This window comes from Chroicocephalus ridibundus, chromosome 3, assembly GCF_963924245.1.
Source record: "Chroicocephalus ridibundus chromosome 3, bChrRid1.1, whole genome shotgun sequence".
Taxonomy (NCBI): domain Eukaryota; kingdom Metazoa; phylum Chordata; class Aves; order Charadriiformes; family Laridae; genus Chroicocephalus; species Chroicocephalus ridibundus.
The window spans coordinates 88,851,941-88,871,623 of NC_086286.1; the positions used below are offsets into that span (position 1 = coordinate 88,851,941).

Below are 19,683 nucleotides of genomic sequence, written 5' to 3' on the forward strand. Positions count from 1 at the left end.
CTGAAGTAAGACTAATGGGGCTATAGTTTCCTGGCTCTTCCTTTAAGCCCTTCTTATGGGGGGTGACGTTAGCCTTCTTCCAGTCTTCTGGGATGTCTGCTGATCTCCACAGCTTCTCAAAGATTGTGGAGAGCAGCCTCACAATGACATCAGCCAGCTCTCTTAATGCCCTCAGGTGGATATTTTCAGGGACCATTGATTTGTAGGGGTCAAGCTCCTGTAATAGTTGGCTTTTAAAATCTTAACTTGAGGGGGTTTTTTGTCCACATTTATGTCACCGGTTGCATGTGTGCTCTGCACACATGAAATCTGGATTTTTTTTTTTTACTCCCCTGAACATGAAAGGCTAATTCCTTATGGAGTTTAGTCTTAATGAGTGCAGAGCTAAATCCCTGCAACGCCTGTTGCTTTTCAGCGTCCTGATTTGTCTCTGTATGTAGTTGAGTTCATTATTATAATAGCTGTAACTGTATGTCATTACCTCTTTTACCTGAATAGCGAATAAAAAGTTCAAATTTGGTGGGTAATTCTAGTGTAACAGAGGAAGCTGTCAATAGAATAATTAACAGTCCCAGCAGCAAATACAAGTAAATCCAAAACCCTGTTCATCAGACACAATCCACAAAAACACGTCTTCATTTTTCAGTCATCTTTGAGACAGCTCTTCCTGAGAAACCTTCTTTTGTGAAGCCTTTTCTTAGACTCAGTAGCTGCGTGTAGATGTGCAGACACTAAACTTAAGCAACTATTTTTTTCCTTAGTTAAGTAATAAAAAGTAACACTGGCATAATGTGGGATCTAATTAATGCCTTCTTAGCAAATACGCTGAAAATGAATAGTACTTTCCTTTTCCTTTATAACCCTGGCCTTTAAATTTATAAACTCTAGCCAAGTTTTCATGAGACCAGATTGCAATGGTAAGAATAGACTGAATGCTTGAAAAAGAATAATTATTTTGATGTTTAGAAAGGAGGTAGAATTTTGATTAAATTTCCTAGTGTTCTGTGCATTAATTTAAGTCAAGATCAAGATTTCTTTTGTTGTCGTTATGCATTAGCTATTAGATAAAATTTGTCATGGTAAACAGATATGCTTGTCATAAATCTTGCCCACAGCCAATGTGCTCATTGAATTCGTGCATGAAATTTTTTTGTTTTAAATCCCTGTAAAATATTACCACATCTGACTTTCCCGTTACAAACCACATTTTAAAATGATGTAAAGCTCACAGTACATGCTGTCTCTCATTTATTAGCCTGTTAACCTTATCTTAAATGTGCCGTGAAAATTTTGACGGCACAATTCAGAGATGCAAACGTTTAATTGCTTCTTTTCTGTTTACAAATGCCTCTGGCTGCCAATGACCCTTCCACTCTTACTTTTAATTCCGAGGTTATTTCTGAAACGGTACCACCACAAAATCCAGATTTAAATGCTTTTATTTACTAATCAGGGAAGTGTAGTGATAGAACGAGGGGTAATGGTTTTAAACCGAAAGAAAGCAGATTTAGACTAGATATTAGGAAGAAATTCTTTACTCCGGAGGCGGTGAAACACTGGCACAGGTTGCCCAGAGAAGTTGTGGATGCCCCATCCCTGGAAGTGTTCAAGGCCAGGTTGGATGGGGTTTGAACAGCCTGGTCTAGTGGGAGGTGTCCCTGCCCATGGCAGGTGGTTGGAACTAGATCATCTTCAAGGTCCCTTCCAACCCAAACCATGCTATCATTCTTACAGTGCCCTGGAAAACGTGGATGCCAGGCATGTGTGTACTCTTAACACCCTTTCTGTTACTTCTTGATGAGATGTATCTAATAAGCACCCAAATGTTTGTAACAGTGCTCTTACTGTGTGTTATGTTCTCAAAATCTGTATATATCACTTCATTCTATCATGGCTAAGAGGTGTCAAGGACATGAAATACAGAACATCTACTCATTTGTGTCTTGCTTTGCTTTCTGGTGTCAACACTGACAGAGATGCATTAAGATCGCTTGTAGCCGCGCTGCTCTGACACCTTACTTCCAGAGCCTGTCCCCTAATTCCAAATCCCGTGTTTGAATTTGTGAGGTTACATAGCTGCTAACACCACTGCTTTCTCCTCCTCCTCCCATTTATATAATGCGGTTTACTTAGAGCAGGGACAACTTGGCCAGGTTGTTACTATTCTTTAGGCTGTATGAATAGAGTAGCACTACAGAATAGAGAGGGCAGTAGAGGGTGGGCTAGGAGAGCTTCTAAGACAGAGAATCAACACACTAAGAGAGTGATGGGGCAGAAGCTTTTGGGTCTGTGGAGATGGATGGACAGAAATGCATCTTAGGTAGTTGTGCTTTTCACAACTGTTTTTTTGCCTTATTCCCCTTCACTGTTGATCATCTTTTATTCATCGTTGAAAACCTGACTTGTGTGTCTCAGCAGCAAAATTTGCAAAGCTCCTTACCTGTTCTGTAAACTTCCAAATGGATAATTTGTGTTTTCTTCCCTGCTGCTCCTTGTGCTTGAGTAAAGGGCAGATGCAACTGAAGAGTAGCATTTTTATGCATTTTTGCATCTCTCTTCAAAACTCTCTTTTGCTATGATGCCTATGAAAAGTAAATTATTGCTGAAGAGTGATAACTAGTACATACTGACCAGGATACCTTGGGTGTTTTCATGTTCTTAATTTTATATTTTTTTAATCTAATAAGCTGCTTGTTGTTGGGGAGCATTCTTTTGTGTTGTAATTAGTTTGAAGGTTGACTGTTTTACTTGCTGGTTAGATTGCGTGAAAAATACATCTGACTTCTTCCTTTCCCTTGCATCTCTGAGTTAGATCCTGCTTTTCCCAGCACAGGGAGCACTGTGGATCGCAGTGAACGTGGTTTCTTTTCCACATTTGCCAAAATAAAGAATACTTAATGGAATATTATATAAAAGCAAAGGGAGTGTATTAAATTTTGTCATGTCTTGTTTTATTCCCCAAAGGTAAATATTTCCATGCTTTAACGTGAAGTATGTCTCACGAGACCCTTTTTGAGTGGCAGATTATCGCTAGTATAATTGTCAGGGGAAGAGGCACAAAGCATTGCTCCTGGGAGAGAGATACGGGGACGAGTAGTTCTCCAAGAGCAGCTTCAGAAGCTGGCATGATAATAAATCCTTTATATTTTCAGGAGTTTGAGTTCTGTAGGTTTTACTCTTGATTACTCTGATGTGACGCTTTTTCAGCAAACCATGAAACCTTCTACAAAAAATACGAAATAAGACCTGAAAGTTTAAGTTGCATTGTAAATGAAAATAACTCTGAAATATTTCAAACTTTATACAATTCAGAGAATAAAGTCCGCAACATTTTTTTTGTTCTTGGAAGGTCTCTTTAAAGAGTTTTTCTCAGTATTTCTACTAAACAATTTTCTGCCTCTCACATTTTTAGCCTTAAAAAACCCTCACTTTTTATTTGTGGTATTTTTTTATCTTGTTGTGCTAGGAACTGTAACATATGATTAAATAGAAAAACTGTCTCCCTCAGTTTATAACAGTCATTCCTGTAGGAACTTAAACCTAACTTCTGTCTCAGGCAAATATTCAGATCTGGCAGTGATCACAACTGAAGTGGAAGGTGTGAAAAACTTTACAGTGGGGCAGGTTTTCCCGTTGCATTATCATATCCAATTTCCTAAGTACTGGGAATGAAGTCTTAAGACACGGCTTTTTTTGTCCAGTATACTTCAAAACAGCAAAAACTATAGGCAAAATAGAGGATGGTTGGAGGGGTATCATATGGAAGTAGTGGGAGTGTGTTCAAATGTTCTCATGTGTTATTTCCCTAACTTAGTTTTAATTCCTCCTTTTCTACAATTAACCTAGCCATAATATTTCATTTTTTCAGCTTTCTCTCTGTCTCTTGCCTTCCCATCTTTTTCCTATTTCTAGGGGAAATGAACTAAAGAAAAAAAAAATAATCAAAGTTAATCAGAAGGATGTACCAAATCTAAAACAACCATATAATTCAGGATATGTTTTATGAAGGTGAAAGCAGGACCTCTCTAATATTTTCTTTTCCATGGCTAATATGTTTGAATAACCTGAGTGACTCTTATGGTCTAGGAGAGAATGCGAAGGCTGTATTTTCATCCTTTATAGAATATTTCTTTTACTTAAAAGAAGTAGGATGATAAATAGCACTTTTGTTTTGAAATTAATATAATAGTAAGTAATCAGTATTTTTTACTTATAAGCGAACCATGCACGTGCTGAACTAGATATGTTAAAGACAGATTGTGTACTGAGGTTACAGATCTTTTACAAGTCTTCAGGAATATAAAATCTATTACAAGCAGATCCTTAATTTTCAGTTCTATCCTGGTTTAGGAAAGGTAGAGGGTTCCCTTCCTAAGATAGTATTTGTGAATCAGTGCTGATTGGTGCTACTTTTTTTTTTTCTCTTTTCTATTTTTTAGTAGACTTTATCCTTACTGTAATAGGCAGTCTTATTTTAAATACTATGAAGTGATTTATATACTAAAAAAATCAGTGCCACAATCTTTTCAAGTATTAAATGCCCTGAATAATGTCTTTAAGATGTAGGATTTTTCCCACGGTTCTTTAATTCACTGGAGTGTAATTCTTCATCATAAAGACAGCCCTGTAAAAACTCGGCACTAACAATTCGTAATGAAGAGTCACTGTGAGTGGCTGGTAGAAAGGAAGAGAGTGTGAGAACAGTAGAAGCAGAAGGTGAAAATATTGACTGGACCACCTAGTATTTTGTAATTAAGGTGAGTATGCCTCTGTACTATGTACGACAGCAGCAGTAGGAAAAATAATAGGAAAAAAACCAGAAGCAGTAAAGCCCTGCATTCAGTCTTTCACTTTGCAGAAAGCCTAAATTCAGGGCAAAATAAATTACTTAAATTTATATTCCCCTGGGAGAACCACGTGCAATCTTTTTGTGTGTAAATATCTGATGATGACGATGGCAAATCTGTTTTACGCTTATGGGTTATTAGAATTATGACTTTTACTTCTGTAATTAAAAATGGGAAGTTCACCTATTCCTCAGATTACTTGAGGGGAGGCAGCCAGTCTAGACAGAGCATCATTCCTTTTGGTTTTAATAATTTACATCCAGAAAAATCCCCTTATTGAGTTCTGTTTTTGAAGGCTGAGAAGGATTTATAAGGATTATAAAGATCCTAAATGAAGCCACTGTACATGCAGTCAAACAATGAATTGGACTGAGTTGTCTGTGCTCCCGAAGTTGCAACTATGAAGCTTTTGACGCCTAACTGCAGCTTTGTTTTCAAAGAGAGGACTTAGGTGTTCAGCGTCCATGGTAGATGCCCTTTTCCATAAATCTGCCTCTTTATTGCACAACGTCAGTGGTGAGAATCGTAATTCAGTCACTTCAACTGATTGTAAATATTCTGCCTTTTATATGTTATTTTTACTCTGGTGAAGCAAACTTATCATCCACTTGTAGTTGTAAGGTTTTATGTTTTTTAGTTTGTATTCTGTTTTGAGCAATCTAAGGAGAAGAAGAGTGAGGAAGGGAGCAATGTTTGTAATACAATCTACTACTTCTGGTTTGATCTTATCTGTTCAGTCACAGTTTTGACAGTCCTGCTGTTTCATTCAAGTTATGTTTGCTAATAAAAAAAAAAAGTGTGGAGCTATATTTGTATGTTCTGTTAGGCCTTGATGTTTATGTTTGGGCTACAAACTTCTTTCCTTTGTTGTTTCATACATATTTGAATTTATTTTCAGTGATTTCTTTTAAAGGAAATACAAGTAATTTAATACACGTCTTAAGCTATCTTTTTAATAGGTCTGATTCCCCAAACCATTTTCATTCTATGGTAAATCAAAGCAATTTTCTATTGTATAAGCTGACAACATATAAATAGTAATTATGTTCCTGCAGCACATTGGTTGAATTGTTAGAATTGAAACAATATTTCACATGCTGAACCTCATTGATGGCAAGATAAATTTTAGAAACCATTTTGAAACTGATAAATTCCTTGCCATTACCATATTAGTTTTGAATATTTGAGTGAGAGAAGTTAGAAAAAACAAATTTAAAAATGTATTTTCAGATTATAATGGTTGTCTTGCCTTTTAGAAATGGAAAAAAATAAGAGTCATAATTCTACAAAATTTTTGATTTCTTTAATACTTTACATTTAATCCTGTTTTAAAAAGACAACTTCATCAGAAATGAAAATACCTTAAGTGATTAAATATAGTAATAATGTTATTTGGAGAATTAAACAGCACCTTCATATTGTTTTCATATAAAAGCTATGTGTATCAAAAAAATAGCATCTATAAAACCACAGTCAGAAGAAATCTGTGCCAGATCATTAATATAAAATGCAAAATATTAGTCTGCGTGGTCTTCAGAAGATGGGAGAACTAATAATGGGCTTTCGTTGGAAATGCAGATGTCAGCTGTGGGTGCCTTGAATTGTCACTAATAATGTTAAACACAGGGTAGAATATCGCCTGAGCTTATTCTTTATTCTTCTCTCAAAATCATTAAAGCTAAGACAGTTGTGACATATGTTCCGCTATGGCTCAATAAGTGAAGACGTGCGTGGAACGTATATGCGTGTATGTGCTGAATTATTCATGTCTAAGTTACTGCTCTGGGGAAGCAAATGGAGCGCGGTTTGCTGGCAGGTAGACGTCAAACCATATCTCACGGAGGAAGAGAATAAATATTCTCAGTTTATCCTGGCCCAAGCCAGTTATCAGCTGTGTACACAGGCCCAGGCATTATTTTTCTTTTTACTATAGCTGCATTGGGAAAAAGCCAGATAAATATCAAAATCTAAGAGAAAGTACTTTTATGGGATTAGCACCTATATACCCCTTTTTGATCTGTACTGCATCCATCTAGATAAACGACTTTCCATGTAAGTCTCACCGAATTTACTAAGCTGTACCCGCAAGGTCAACTTCGGGGGCAGGGGAAGGGAGACTTAAACCTGGAGGGTGATGACACCTCCTTGCGGTGAAAGAGGGGACTGAGGCAGGGTGTGGAGCAGAAATCTCACTACCCTCTTACACCCATCTCTGCAATTCCTGCTGTCGTCCTGTATTTAGTGACCTGGGATTTGAGCTAATGGCCAGCCCTTGTAGCCGTATCAGCTTGAGGTTGTGACTTTAATGTGGAGGTCTGTGTGACCGAGGTGGAGGGCAGGAGCTACAGCAGGGGGACAGCCTGATGATTGACCAAATGCAGTCTGTCAGCACCCATCTGGAGGAATGTTATTGGGACTGTGGTGTGTGTGTGTGTTTGTTTGTTTGTTTTTCTTATATTTTTCTTTTAGGTCCTTTCAGCAAAAAAATTGCCTTCCCCAACCCCCTCAAGACAATGGATATTAAATGAGCTCCAGGCTCTGTTTTTTAGTATTTTTAAACATGTATTTCTTTTGTAGTATGCTAGGTTCTGATGTGACTTAATTGTATATTGGGTTCTGTTGGGAAGTTGACTTGAAATATTCTAAGTTTAAATTCAGAAATGTTCGATCCTAGGTGGATTTCAAAGCTCTGTAGAGATGTCATTTAAGTTTTGTGGATTGTGTGGAGGATTGTGTTTAAAATCAAACAAGTATTTTAAAGTGCTGTATCTATTGCAAGCCCACTTCATGCTCTGACCTCTTAGTGCAATGCACAAAGTTTCAACAGGTGAAGGGAATTCAGCTGTGCAAGGACGAGCTGTTGATTCAGCAGATGACTCCTCTCTTGAGGCTTGTCTAAACGAAATTTTGCTTCAGGATATATTTTAATTACTATGAAGAGGAAGTGTAACTTTCTAGCATAGATAGGAAACACATGCTAGTTGTTAATTTTGGTTTATCCTTTGCTGACAAACTTATTTTAGGTTAAAAATGTCTAGAACAGAAATTATCATCTAATGCACTCCAGTAAAAATGTTGTTAGGCAGTGGTACCCTCATCCTTCTCAGACATGTAAAAACTTGCATATTGAAATAAAATCTCAAACATCTGAATGCTTAAATTAATAAAACAACTGTATTGCCTAAAAATATACTGGTATTTGTTGCCAGTAGATCATACATGCATCAATGTCTTGGTTTTGGACAACTGTTAAATATGTGTTTTATAGACTAAATAATCTCTTCCTGTTTTTGTCAAGGTCTGTGAATTATTTATTACAGCCTACGTTACCCTCCTACTTGTTTGCTGAAAGCTGGGATTTTACCCCTTGAAGGTTTTGGATCTGTCTGGGATAAATACGTTGTATATTAGCGACATTTTTCTGGGATAAATATGTTATATATCAGCAATGTTTTCTGTAACTATAGAAAGTGCCTAATAAAAAAAAGTCCTCTTCCTCCAATATTGCTTTTGTTCAGTATGTCCTTGATTTAAATTCAATGTTATGTTAATTTTCTTATTGATAATGTCCTCTGCTTTTGGGAGAATGAAATATTCCTTGACTTCTGAGTTTACTTGACTCATGAAGAAGTTGCTCGGCAGCATTATCTGTGTTTTCCCATCTCATATAATTTTATGTCAGCCTAGCTCTGACCTTTATATGATGGAACCTAGTGGTAATATACCCTTCTGCTTAACAAGCTTTGAAATAAAAATATATGATTGGCAGAGCTGCAGGAAATAATTAGTTCCAAGTAGATGTGAGAAGTGAAAGGATTATGTAAAGGAAAAGAAAGTGATTCAGCTGGTTTATGGTCCATATGAAGTCGTCTCAGATTTTAATTTAACTATTAAGGGACTGAAATAAATTTAAGTCACTATGCGAAAGCATTTTTTAATGAATCATTGTAAAGAAGCTCTCTAAATAACTTTACTGCTTATTGGAAGCTCAAATATTTGAAACATTAATTAGTTCATTTGCTGTTTCAGACCTACTCGTAAAATGCAGCTGAGTGGAAAAACTACTATAGGGAAGAGAGCTTGTGCACTAGATCTTGCTGAAACTTACCTAGAGAACAGTTTCTGGTGTTCTTTGAAATAATAAACAACGTGGATACACATTTCCCAAGAAAGAATTCTTCAATCAGTTCTTCAGTCAGTTGTTACAGAGGTCAAGATGTGTTGACTGTGTTTTGATTAGATATACAAACCAGGACAAGCACAATCACTGTACAGATGAGTTCTCAAGTATGCTGTACATGGGGGAAGAAAGAAAGAGAGAATGAGAGAAAGAAGGACAGAAAGAAAGAAAAGATTGATTCTCCAGAATTTTGATGTACCGCCCTTAAAGCTCTGTAAATGGTTCAGCTGTGTTCTGCAATGAATGAAGAATGAGCTACTTTCTTGCCTCTCGGATTTTCCCATACTCTAATTTTCCATTCATTTGAATGGCTCTTTACTAATAACACCTCCATATATGAAAGGAAAGCAACGGTGAAGGCAAAGTTAACAGCCAAATAGGCTTTATTCTTCAAGCATAGATCAATGGGCAGAGATCAGGAGACGTTTCACCCATGTTGCCACTGGCTTTGTGCAGAATGTGCAGAGAGGCTGTGCTGCCTCTCCTATAGATTGAAGCCGAGTCCTGTAAGAAAGTGGTTGTGAATTACATGTGGTAGGGGAGCAATGCATAGTTTTTAAAGCTGTTGCAATGAACAATTGAGGACTTTTGATAGAGATCTAGTAAGGATCTAATGCTAGGAAAGAAATGTAAGGGAAACTTACGGCCCCTTGGGGAGCATGAAATGCAGAAGTTTGTAGTGAAAGCCAGGATGAGTTTGGAAAGAACTTGTTTAAACTCATGTTGGCCTAAAAATGGCATTCCATTTTTCTCCTAATTAAGGTATCTGTTCAGATACTACTCATTCTGTCTCTTACCTTTGTATGTGTCATCAGGATGTCATTTTGCCATTTATTTTCTTTGCATTCTTTCAGATTGACCAGTTCTGATTCTCTTTGATGCACGTTAGAGCAGGGCGTTTTTCCTTTTAGATTCTCTTTCCATTTCTCTTCTAGCTGCGTTTAGTACAGGAAATACCTGATTGCTGGTTCTCTTGCTCATCTGTACTGCCGCCGTTGATGATTAGAGTCCCACGTCTTCTCAGTTTCCTGTGCTCATTGCTTTCAACTTTTAAAAAATTCTGATTTTGAAGCCAAAGCTCTGTGAGCTTATTCTCTGTGGACCATGAAAGGGATGGTTTTTGAAAATTATTTTTTTGTGTGAATGGGGTGGCAAAATGAGGGATGATCTCCTGTAAATAACTTCCAATGCTGTATCATGCTTGTACACAAATCTGTGAGTTTTGTGCCGTATTGCTATGAAAGTAGCATGTCTGATTGAAACTAACTTTAGAATTTCTAAGTTGCCAGTTGCTTATTTTCTCTTAGTGATATCTGCAGTGTGCTCTCCTCTCTATCTAACGCTCAAAATATAATAAATTCCATTACAAGCATTTATTAATCTGACAAATGCGCATTTTGAATGCTCATACTGATCTGATGCAATGCACCAAATGTATAAAGAGCAATGGGAAGCTGCTGTTTTATTTCAGGTCTTGAATATGCTTGAATATGTATGATAGGTTTTTATCTTTCTGAATCTTGAACTTTGATTAAATCTCTTGCAGCCTGAAACAAATCCTTGAAAACCAAGTATTAGGCAAAAACACGTAGTAATTTGATAATATTTTTATGCGTCTGTATGATTCTAAATATTGTGTCAGGAAAACTTAGACTGTTCAAATAATTTGGTAAGTGTTTGATTTTAATATTGATTTTTGTAACTTGGCAGGGACAGCCTGTTGGAGACTGTGATTTTAATGTTCGACTTGCATGTATAGAGAAAGAGATTATATTTCCACGACACGAAAAGATGAAAAATGGTCTTATTGACAAAGCACAGGAACCATTCAGTGTTCGAAACAAACCATTTTTCGACATCTACACTTCAAGAAAGGTAAACTTGGTTTCAGTTGTTTATGTTGTGGTGCTGAAGGCAGCAAAGCAGCGTTGGGTACAGCTTTTTTAGCTTCCAGTGAGTTTCTCTGCTAACCGAGTGTTTGGCAATGCTTGGGGGGCGATTAGCAGTTTGGGACACGCTGAAAAGTGGTTTTAGGCTACCAGCTTCTTCTGAATTACTACTTCCCCATATTTTAAACCTGTACTTTTGTAAAACCTAATTCTTTAGTTTCGTAGTGTTGAATGATGGTATAGAAGTTCATAGCTTTAGGTCTGAAATGTCACTGAGCTCAAGGGAATGTCTGAGAGCTATGTTGCTTATGCTGTCCTCTTTCATAGGTAAGAATATAACGTTCTTTTTACTTCTAAGTCCTCATTTGGCCATAGTATAAGAATCATGAGTTGTGCTTGAACTCCCACTTCATGTTCAGCAGTGATTACTAAGAGCCCATTCTAGTTAACGTTTCCACATTTTACTTATTAAAATAATGCCCTAGGTCTTCTGAAGTGGTGCATATGACTTGCAAATATATATATGAGTTCCTATCTTTCATTGTGCACTCTTTGCTTCAGTATAGACATATCCTAACATTTTGTAAAATACTTTTATTCTCTTCTGTGAATTAAATGGCTCCTGGATAATACTTTCTTCTAGAGGAACACATTTTTCTCAGCACTGCTGTTAGAAGCAGTCTTATGTCTCATCAACACAGAGCAATGAACATCAGATTGTCGGCTTCCATTTGCTTTTGTCACTTCCTTGACCCTGTAGCAGGTAATGAGTCTTGCCCCAAGAGGAGCAGTGATGGTATATTGGCTAACCAAGAGTGAGTGAAAAGTAAATAAAGAGATAAGGCATAAGCTGGACTTAAAAAAAAGAAAGAAAACAACTAGCAGGGAGTAGCTGTCTTTGTAAAGTTTAATTCACAAACAATTCTATGAGAACTTTCTGTGGATAAAACACTATAAGTGTTTTGATCACTTCTCTATATTTGTGTCATTGCATTTTTGGGTTGTCTGTTTAAGATCAACATTGTAAAACTGAACTAAATTTTTCATGGAAGGAAAAAGGCTGTTTGTCTAGGATGCATAATTTTGAGCTTGAAATTAAAAGAAAATAGAACAAAAGGAGCACATCTTAAAAATGGGTTCTTACATAAATTTATAGTTTCTTGAAGTGGTCTGAAGACCCAGGTTTTTTAATCTAATTTAAAAATCACAGGAAGAACGTGCTTGGAAGCATTCGTAGACAAATTTCTAGGTAAAACCTATCTGTAAACAAATCTCATGCTAGCTATTGAAATGGTCCTCTGCTTCCCAAAACCTAGGAAATTAAAATTAAGCTCAATGTCTTTCTCTTGCCTGTCTAAAGGAGATTTCTGAATTGTCCATGTGTGTTCCAGGGTATTTTAACAATTCTGGCTTTGGCCCTTTTTAAAGTCAGCGCTGAAATTATGCTATTTACTGGGCTTTCTTTGCCTTTCTCAAAGCTCTGAGCATAAACTCTTTAAGACATTGACTGTCTTATTACCCAGCAGTAAAGCATCAAATATGTTGGTGAGGGGGGGAAAAAAAAAATTATACATGGTTGGAATGTTTTGTTTTGTTGGGGTTTTTTTTTTTTTTTTCTTTTTTTGTTTTTTTTTTTTAATAGACTTATAATTGCTTTTGACACTAATGGTTGGACAATATTTCTTTATTTTGTCCTTGGCTTTGCCACCAGGTTTGATTAACTTGTGAATTATGGAATAAAGCAGTTATCTGGCCAATTTTCTTCACTTTTGTGAAGAATATTCCTGTATGCAGCAGTTGGAGATACACATAGAGGGCAGGAGGGTTAGAGTTACTGGCAGAGCAGAGCAAATAGCCAGTGTTGTTTTTCTTATTTGAATCGTTTCAGATATTAATGATTTATCTACACTGTATGCTCTGTGTGTATTAGATCAAATTGGTAGGAAAACAAAGCAAAACAACAAAACAAAGAGTAGTATGCTGGGTTTTATCAATCTATATGTTTTGAAAGATTATTTGTTTTAACTAGGCCTCTTTTTGTCAGTTAATTTTCCCGCCAGTTAGAGTGAGTAAAAGTCAACGGCTGGTTTGCACTACGGTTATATAGCATGTTTGCTTTCTCTGAAATAAGAGTGTCTATATGCTTTAATTATTGCAATATTAGGGTTTAGTGTGGGTTTTCTGGTGGGGTTTTTTTGATTTTTTTTTTTTTTTTTTTTTTTTTTTTTTTGGCGAGTGTTTGGTTTTGGGTAGTTTTTTTTTTTTAGGTGGCAGACAGGGCAGACTCTAAAGCTTTCTACATTTTGGGTTTGAAATAACCATAGGTTTCAAACTTTTCTTTTTGTACAGTCTACATTATAGGTTTTAAACAATCCTGGTCCTCATTTAAAGGCACTCTTATCTAGTGAAACACGTTCATTATACTGCTGTTATAACAAAACTTCTAATGAAGCTTTAAATCTAATTGTTGTTTTCAATAAGTAAGAAGTTGTATGTTAATATAGAAGAATTGTTTTTATGCCCTATGATAACTGTAAGGAATTTTAGGTAGTACTGCCAGTATCGATGTTGAATTTTATCTAAGGCAATATTGATAAATGATTAAGTGAAATGATTGTAGATTCAAAATAGATTTCAAATCTGTATCTGCTCAAAAGAATAATAGTCATAAAAATACATTCCCAAAAGAACATTTAGACTAAGAATTATTGTTTCTGTTATTTACCTCAAAAATACATTTTTGTTTAATTACTTCTGTGAACTTGATGAGTGTGATTTCCTGTAACACTTGCTTAGGATAATGAAACAGGGATTGCATCTTCATATCCATCACAACTTCATGAACAGAATTTTTCATTATATATGGTCAGAATAGGCGATTGTTTTGAAGCATTGCCCTATTCTGAAAGAGGACTGTTTAAAAATAGTATTGCTTTGCCCAAAAGATCTTTTTCCTATGTTTATTCAGTCATCTCTGCAACTATAGCAACAAATGTAGTCATAGCGGTGAATACCTCATTAGTATAGCTGAAAGAGCAAGCTGGGTTTCTCTTGCATCAGTGACAAATGTCATGACAGGGTTTACCAACTCGGTATGCAGCACAGCAAGGTCTGCAGGGAGACAAGGAATTCCTTCTACCTTCTAAGTCCGCTCGTGTTCAGATTGACTCAGCATATCCGTCCATCAGTCTCCAGAGGTGGTGGCAGCTGAATGGATGCTAAAGGACTGACAAATGGCATCTACTTAAGTAGATCTTTTCCTTATGTTTAATTAGCCATTTTCCTTCTTCTCCAAGAACAGCAGGATTCTTTCATCTTTAGAATTCTTTGAGTATGTCGCGAAGGTTTTTTTGAAGTGTAGCTGGGTTTTGCTTAGGGTCAAGAAAAGAATCAAGTGTCCTTCTGAATTACTGCAGCTGGAACCACACATCACATCTTATTTTTGTTTTGAGAAACTTGCATTTTTGAAATATGTCCCCAGGGCACAGTTTGCGACCTCAAAAGTAAATATTGTAGAACCTTCCCTTCACAGCCTCCCTCCATCATTCCTTTCTATGACCTGAGTTAAGACATAGTGTTCCAAACTGAAAGCCATTGTTGGCCATTCTTCCTATTAACAATAGCATGTATCAGTAAGTGTGTGTTAGCTTGGGTGGACTGTAGGAAGATTACTCAAAAAGGCCAGGAGTCTCAGCGCTACATGTAATAGCAGAATAAGTTGCTAAAACTTTTAATTGTACCAGGAAAAACGAATGTTGTCCACATAGGTTTAGTTATTTTCAGTGAAAATGTGGACGTAATTACTTGAAACAGCAGTAAACTTTGTATTGTGTTATATAATATGTCAAATAATGAAATTGTTCTTAGAGTTATGGATTTGGCACTTTAATACCAGAGTTAGAGTACTGGCTGTTGTTTTTTTTCTAATCTAAAAATCAATGTATTGTGAAATGAAATGCACTTTAAAAGTGCAGTTATAAAGTATGGCAGCATTATAACTGTGCCTTGACATTTGTTGGTGTTACTCGATTTTGGAAATAAGGACTATATCTTTACAATGTTATATCTTTATAATGTTGTCTTGAACATTATTTTAGGATGTTTTGGTGGGCTTTTGTTTGGTTTTTGTAAGACTGAGTTTTGGTGGTGAGAGGAAGAAAAGAAAGGGACAGTCAACTGGGGACAGGTTGTATATTTTCAGAATCTCTGAAAGTGTTACCTTATTAAACTTTGATATTGATGGAGGCAGCAGTTCACTAAATCTGTCTGCCTCTATAATCGAAGAATTGTTAAACACAGTTTACTCTTTTAGTGTTAGCTGGGAACACATGTAGTCTGTAGGCGATTTTGCCTTTTAATGTAACTTCCAAATTCTTTTAGAAAGATATTTTTGAGCAATGTTAAATCTTAGCTGTTTGTCATTACACTTGCACGATTGGGCACTTTTGTTGTGTAGCTTGCTTTCTTCTCACGTATTAGTGTGCATGAGAATTCAAGGAGATGACATGGTCAAATCTGCCAGCTCTCCCACCCATCATGTAAGGATAGCAGCAGTCCGTGGAAGAAGCTGAGTTTTAGGCTGCCTTGATGATAAAGTAGTAAAGGCCAATGAGGTTAATGCTTCATAAGCTGCATATTCCTAGCCTTGGAGCCTTAGCTTTTTATTTATAGAAATATTTGAGGATTTTCAGCAAGGACATTATCTTCATTATATTAGCCAGGTACAGAGAAATAATCAATACAGGTACACAGAAATAATCAAACTCTTGGAAATTATGTAAGTCTCAGCTTTCATTGCGTAAACCAACTCACAGTATTTTGAGAGGCTCTTTTGTGTGGACAGTCCCAGCTTGGATCACTGAAGCCTATTGTCTAGTGAAAATGCTGTCTAGCAGGAGTAGAAAAAAAGTTCCTTTCTCTGTGGTCCGTGGTCCCGTGGAGAATTGTGCCCATCACTCTCAATGGAACAATAGGGCTAAAGGTTAAACAATGATACAGGTCAAATGAACAACCTTTTTCAAATGTTAGCATGCTGCATGTCAATGACTTGTCAGTTCTTAGAATATTACCTGATTTTAAAATGACAGCTTGTCCTAGAGGAATTAGAATGAAGGTGAGTAATCTCTGCTACAAGATTAAATGGTCTAGGATCTTCTTGAAAATTTTCAGTCAAATCTGTGAACTGACGACTTATTTTGTTCTCCTAGTTTATTTGACATTTGAATTTTTTTTTCCTTGAAACTGCTTTTGTTGTAGTTAGGATAGGTGCAATGTTTAAAAGTTTGTACCAATAAATGTATAGCTACTGTTGAGGTGGTTTGCTTTGAAAAATTAAGTGGCCGTGGACCTCTGATGTAGGCGATTGTATAAGTACGTGGCTTGCTGATATTGGTGTGAAGTATTTTGCAGGCAGCTGAGGCAACTGTAAGCTAGTCTTTGCATGCCCTAAAAAAATGAACCCTGATAAAAGGCAGGATGTGTGGAACATAGCTCATCCATGTCTGACAAGAGAGCTGTTAACCCAAAAACTGACTGTAAATGACCACAAAGCCCTGTCTTCTGTCACCAAGTAGCCTACAGACAAAAAACGTGGAGAAGATTTGCAGTCATGGGACAGAAAATGAAAGAATTCAATGGCAGCAATGGCAGCAGCAGAAGTGTCAAATAATCTCTGCCTATTTATTGGGGATTTTAAATTCCACATCTCCATGGAGGGGGAATGTTACCATCTGGAGGGTTTTTTATGCCAAAAAGATTTGTTTCCTCTGTTTTTATTTTTGTTTTTATTTTCTATGCCTTAAGGAGTAGCTTATTCGGCTCACCTTTCAATCCTGCACTTCCTGACCCAGAGTTGGCAGTCACTTTTTGGTGTCTGGCCTACACCACAGTCCTCACTCCATCTGTTCTGTACCAGGTTTTTGGCCTGTTTATCATCTCATCTCCTTTTAATTATCTTCTAACCCATCTCCCCTCTACCATTTTGTTTCTGTTTGCTTTTATTTCTTTACTTCGTGTATTTCTTCCTCACTTTGTCCTATTCCATCTCCCCAGAAATGGGAAGTCAAATGTTGTAAAAGCAGTATTGCCTTATTCCACCCTCAGATGATTTTGTGCTCGTGGTTATCTTCACTCAGATTTTCTTTTTGGAGTGCTTTTCTTCCTATAAATGCAAATACTGATTGACCTGAGGAACCTAGTAAACAAGTAGTGAATAAGAAGCTGGAAAGATGTTACCTTATGCTTATATTAGAATTTGAAATCTTCACTTGGCAGCTTTCCTGTATCCCAGCATGTAGAACTTCAGCCTGATTTTTCAAAATGATTTTACCATGTGAATTTTAAAGGTAAGGACAACCAACCAAACCAGGTGGAACCTTTGTAAATTGTAGTATGAAACAGAAGGCCAAACTCTGGCTGTTGAGCTGAATGTAGCTTACCACCACTTAAGATTTGGTGCTTGAACTGGGGCTGTTTCATGCAACCAGCACTGTAGTGATGTGGTTACTGTTTGTTAAACATAATTTCTGGCAGTGGGAAGATGAGGGTGGCAGGGACTTTGTAGGCCAGGGGTGGGGTATCCAGCTGCCTCTGGGTGTTCGTTTGGTTTCTGTGGGACAGGGAGGCTGCAGTTATGTGGTTAGATTTGGTTTACGCCAAAAGATTTTCTCTCATGCTAGGGGAAAAAAAAAAAAAAAAGACTCATCTATGGCTAACTTTTCAGCCTATACTCTGGTGGAGTCACTTGAGGAGACCCGTTTGTGAACAAGAATCTGTGTTCATTTCCTAGAGTTAACAAAAGAGGATTAGGCTACTTGCTTTTGATTATTATTAGTTGTGATGTTGAAGGTCAAGTATAATATTTCAGCACAGGATAATTTTGGTTAGGGAAAGGGGGAAATAGGTTTTTGCTTTTGGTTTAAGAAATTATTCACGCATTAGTTACATTCCCCATTTTTCGGAAAATGATATACTGAAGTTAAAACAGTCTCGAACATTTCCATGAAGGATTATTTTCATAACTAGTGGGCCATGTTGGATATTGCTAGTGGTACAAATTAAATTAATGTAGAATAATTCAGATGATGAATATGTAAGTAGAATATATAATTGCATTCTGACTTGCCAAACTATAGTGTGGAAAAGAAAACAATGAAGCTAGTGGAAAAATAAAAGCCTATGGATAAAGCATTACACTTGGTGCACATTGTAAGTTTAAACATCAGAACAGTACATATTCAACTTAGCTTCTAACATTTTAACATTTGCTTTGAAAAGTCTAACATTTTTCTAAATTATTTCTTCTGTATTTTGTTCAATGAAAATAATATACCTTTCTAAGTAGGAAAAATGTCTTAACAATGATTTCTTCTTTCAGTTTTGTGGTGTATTACCAAAACAGAGAAAATGCAAATCTGTTTCACCTAATTACCAGTTGGTATCCCAGTATGGGCAATTGAATCGGTATATTTGATACCTTCCGAATTAGTTTGAGGACTCAGCTGTGGTGACTAAGTAGGTCACTCCACTCATTAGTTGAGGGGCAACTGTTTAATATTGTCCGTTGTGCCACTTCACAGCCTGTCACTTTCCAAACTGCCTCCTGGCAATACAGCTCTGCAGGGAAGCCATCAGCCTTCTCGTATTGGAATGATGTTCAAGAGAAGGGCGCTTAATTTGGATAAAATGAATAAAAACACAGAGAAAATTGTAAAGATGGAGGTGAAATTTAAAGCAATTTATTATGGTATAAGATTATAGGACATCCCTGCTAGCTCTTTTTTTTTCTTGTGATATGCTCAGTTTTGCAAAAAAAATACTGTACAAAATTATCCTTTTTCTTTAAAATCAAGAAATAATAAAATCTTAGCATATTACTGTTATGGCCTTACAGTGGCAAGTTTTAATTTCAACTTTTTAGCAAATAAAGCCCTCAAGTGCCATTGCATAGCAGAAGAATCAGATGTTTTTAAGCATCCCGAATATAGTGTTAAATCTTTAATTTTTGTGTTAAAATCACCGCGTCGGTGCCCAGTGGAATACATTAGACCAGTTTGAATCAGGCATTGTAACAGTAAATGTTTGAAGACTTTATATTCTGGAATATCTGTTTTATGTCTAATTGAATTACTGTATATTCAGATTTGTCTTTGTTGATGAGTCTTAGTGGAAATGCTTAATAAAACATGATCCTTAATTATCTGATTTAATTAAAACAGGCCTGTCCACGTTCCTGACAACCAGAGACTGGATTATGTTGTAGCCGTTTACACAGGGGCTGGATAACAGATAAACCCTATCAAGTTTGTAACACTGGAAGATCATTTAGAGAACAAATTAAAATGTACTTGGCCCCATTGCATTCAAATCAAATGTCATTTTTTCTTTCACATCAGGAGAACTTTTGAATGTTGTATTTGACCAAACCCAGAGTATTAGGGAGATTCTAACCATTAGTGTGAGAACCCTGCTCAGTTTGAGGACACTGGGTAACAGAATTTACTGAGTATCTGCCATCCATTCAGGAATATCACAGATTGTAAATAATTTGTAAATAGGTTGAAGAATTTGCTAGTGGCACCTATTAAACCTCCTTCGGCTCCAGCAGGACTCTGGTCTCCGGCAGATGTGCTTTACCAGGAGAGCACAGGGAAAGTGATGTGGACAAAATCCAGTCCCTAAAAGAAAACACTGAGGGCAGCTCGCAGGTTGAAACAGAGAACTGGCAAGAGCATAGTAAATTAAATGGCCAAGCTATGAAATATATTGC

General features: G+C 36.6%; 1 protein-coding gene across 3 annotated transcripts in view; it reads left to right on the forward strand.

Annotated features, from left to right (window-relative positions):
- Positions 1-19,683, forward strand: part of RNGTT (RNA guanylyltransferase and 5'-phosphatase) — a 189,688-nt gene that overhangs the window by 65,233 nt on the left and 104,772 nt on the right. For all 3 annotated transcript variants that reach the window (XM_063330003.1, XM_063330002.1, XM_063330004.1), the window contains one exon: positions 10,738-10,902. In XM_063330003.1, the coding sequence (XP_063186073.1) occupies positions 10,738-10,902 (165 nt within the window). The remainder of the gene's footprint in view (positions 1-10,737; positions 10,903-19,683) is intronic.